This window comes from Engraulis encrasicolus, chromosome 8 (assembly GCF_034702125.1).
Source record: "Engraulis encrasicolus isolate BLACKSEA-1 chromosome 8, IST_EnEncr_1.0, whole genome shotgun sequence".
NCBI classification, from domain to species: domain Eukaryota; kingdom Metazoa; phylum Chordata; class Actinopteri; order Clupeiformes; family Engraulidae; genus Engraulis; species Engraulis encrasicolus.
The window spans coordinates 18,207,046-18,209,994 of record NC_085864.1 but is presented as its reverse complement, the minus strand read 5'-3'; the positions used below and the strand labels follow the sequence as shown (position 1 = coordinate 18,209,994).

Below are 2,949 nucleotides of genomic sequence, written 5' to 3'. Positions count from 1 at the left end.
AGAGGGCAACAGATTTTGATTTAAAATGTCCTGGTATATCAAAGCATTCATGATGCCATGCACACTAACAAGGTTCCCAGGGCCTTTGGAAGCGAAACAGCCCCACAGCATCACTGACCCACCCCCATACTTCACAGTGGGTATGAGGTGCTTTTCAGCATGCGCATCTTTCGTGGTACGCCAGACCCACTTACAGTGTTTGTTGCCAAAAAGCTCAATCTTGGTCTCATCTGACCAAAGCACACGGTCCCAGTTGAAGCCCCAATACCGCTTGGCGAACTCCAGACGCTTGCGTTTATGATTGTGAGTGAGGAAAGGTTTTCTCCGTGCATGCCTCCCAAACAGCTTGTTGGCGTGTAGACAGCGCCTGATGGTTGATTTGGAGACTTTGTGACCCCAGGATGCTACCATTTGGTGTAATTCTGTAACAGTGAGCTTTGGAGATATTTTGATTTCTCTTACCATCCTCCTCACTGTGCGTGGTGGCAAAATAAACTTGGGTCCTCGTCCAGGCTTGTTTACCACTGTTCCAGTTGTTTTGAACTTCTTAATTATTCCTTTCACAGTGGATATGGGCAGCTGCAGTTGAGTGGCAATCTTCTTGTAGCCTCTGCCTGACCTGTGAAGGTCGACGCACATCTGCCTCACTTGTATGCTGTGTTCCTTTGTCTTTCCCATGTTTAAGAGTGGATAAGAGAAATGGCCTCGGTGTCACGTCATATTTATACCCCAGGGAAACAGGAAGTGATGAATTACTAATTAAATGTTCCTACATACTCTGGTAAACTTTGTAAACTACTGTAGAAATGACAAAAATGCTTCAATTATATTTATTTCCTGGGAATTGTTAAGGGTGCCAATAATTGTGGAACAGGTGATTTAATGAAAAATAATTATTTTTTAGTCAGGGATTTTTTTATTTTCTTACAATTCATTTGAGTTGAAGGCTACATTTTCCTACAATTTTCAGTGTGACAGTATTCTTCTGCAATAAACACTGAATTTATTTTAAGGCTTTTAACACATCTCAACCAGGGGTGCCAATAATTATGGAGGGCACTGTATCTCTTGCATCTGGCTGGTCATGGTTCCTTCTACTACTGGGGGTCCTAGTTCAATAAGTCATCCTACCTCGTTCTTCTAAGACTCTGTCTCTGTATGTTCGTCTTGTGTATCTGACTTGTCTATATCCCCACTAGGGTCCTAGTTAAATAGTAACAGCCTCCTGCTTCAACGACTCTGTCCCCTTGGTTTTTGTGTTAAAATGTGCGTTTTTCTCTGTTTTCCTGTCTTTACAGATGGTAGAGAGCTGAAGACGGGCCGACCAAGAGAGTCTCCCATCGTGTCCTTCACAGGAAGTCACCAGAGAAGCCCTTCCTGTCTTCATCTCTCCGTCGGATTGTTTTTAAAATAAAGAAGTCTCACTCCGCCGTGTTCACTGACAAACACACACACTATAACTCGCCTTGTTGCCATCAGGAATACTGACCAGTTGTCCATCTTTTGTTGAAAAAAAAAAAACAAATATCATGTTCTAAGTCCAGTTGAGAAGAAAGATGATATGGGGAAATACAAATATAAAGAGAGAAAAAGGCAAACAACTGTGCTTTAGGAGGGAAAGGAGCTGTAGTACTTTATGTTTTGATTTTGATGCAATATGGAGTGATGTTTTTACTCCTGTGATTGTTTCGACTTTACAGGCCCTGGCCAAGACCATAGAAGGACCTTACAGTCAGGTGTTTCTGTAATAATATATTAGCTACAGGCAGAGACGGGAGTGGACTGTATTGTAAATACAAGTGTACACATGTTTCTTATTCTTTAAAAAAAATAATCCATTGTGGTACTTCCATTTTTTTTGTCCTCGTTTTTATTTTTTGAATAATTTCTAATGTTATTATGCCAGTAAATATAATTATTTTACCTTTCCCATGCCCATTGTAAATTGTTATATCGTGTAACTGCCCTCGAAAAAGTGCCACATTGGGATCGCTCCTCTTCTTATTTTTTTGTAATGCACTGTTATGGTTTTTTTTTTTCGTTGATGTTGTTCAGTGTTGTTCGTCCTTATTTGTTTTACTTTGGTTTTAAAAGCACAATCACTAAACTTTATTTTAAACCATTTTATCTATTAACCTTTTTGTCTTACATGAGGAATACAGGTACGACAAAAGAGCCTTGTTTATCCTGATGATGTAGGTAAAGACAATAAGCTGTTTACCTGGGGGTGGAGGAGGAGGAGGAGGAGGAGGGAAGGGAGGAGGAAAAGGAAGAGGGAAACCCACTCCCTGCTGGCTACTCTGTCTCTGTCTCCCATCAGTGACACATTTCTTTTTATTTTTATTTTTTTTTTTTAATTTCTGAAGAACCTTGTCTTTTTATTTTTTTGTTTTCATTTCTGCCTTACTTTCCAACGGCAAGTTACAAAAAGTCTATCGCTCAAGTGACCTTGAGATTGCAGCTTCGTTTTTTTCCCTTCCTTGGAATGTTGTATTCATTCTTTCATTCATTCTCTTGTTTTTTTTCCCTTCGTCTTCTTCTTTCATTTGACAAATGCACTTAAAAGGATGCTAAGGACAGGGATGCAGCCATCACCATGGTGATGAGGAGGAGCGGATGGGATTGGCCAGCAGAGAGTCTGTTTCCTGAGACGGGGGGGGATGGGCGGGGATGGGCTATTTGGGGATGGGCTGGGGTGGGGGTAGGGGTGGGTGTGCAGGGAGGGGAGGGTAGGGGAGGGGTGGGATACAGGAGAGAGAGGGTCAGCCTGCTCGATGGGCTGGGGTGGGGGTAGGGGTGGGTGTGCAGGGAGGGGAGGGGAGGGGAGGGATACAGGAGAGAGAGGGTCAGCCTGCTCGATGGGCTGGGGTGGGGGTAGGGGAGGGTGTGCAGGGAGGGGAGGGGAGGGGAGGGGAGGGGTGGGATACAGGAGAGAGAGGGTCAGCCTGC

General features: G+C 43.3%; 1 protein-coding gene across 1 annotated transcript in view; it reads left to right on the top strand.

The window, feature by feature from the left end:
- Positions 1 to 2,650, top strand: part of robo1 (roundabout, axon guidance receptor, homolog 1 (Drosophila)) — a 381,083-nt gene extending 378,433 nt beyond the window's left edge. Inside the window, exon 31 of the mRNA XM_063205088.1 lies at positions 1,299 to 2,650. Coding sequence (XP_063061158.1) covers positions 1,299 to 1,313 — 15 coding nt within the window. The 3' untranslated portion in view covers positions 1,314 to 2,650. The remainder of the gene's footprint in view (positions 1 to 1,298) is intronic.
- Positions 2,651 to 2,949: the final 299 nt, after the last annotated feature.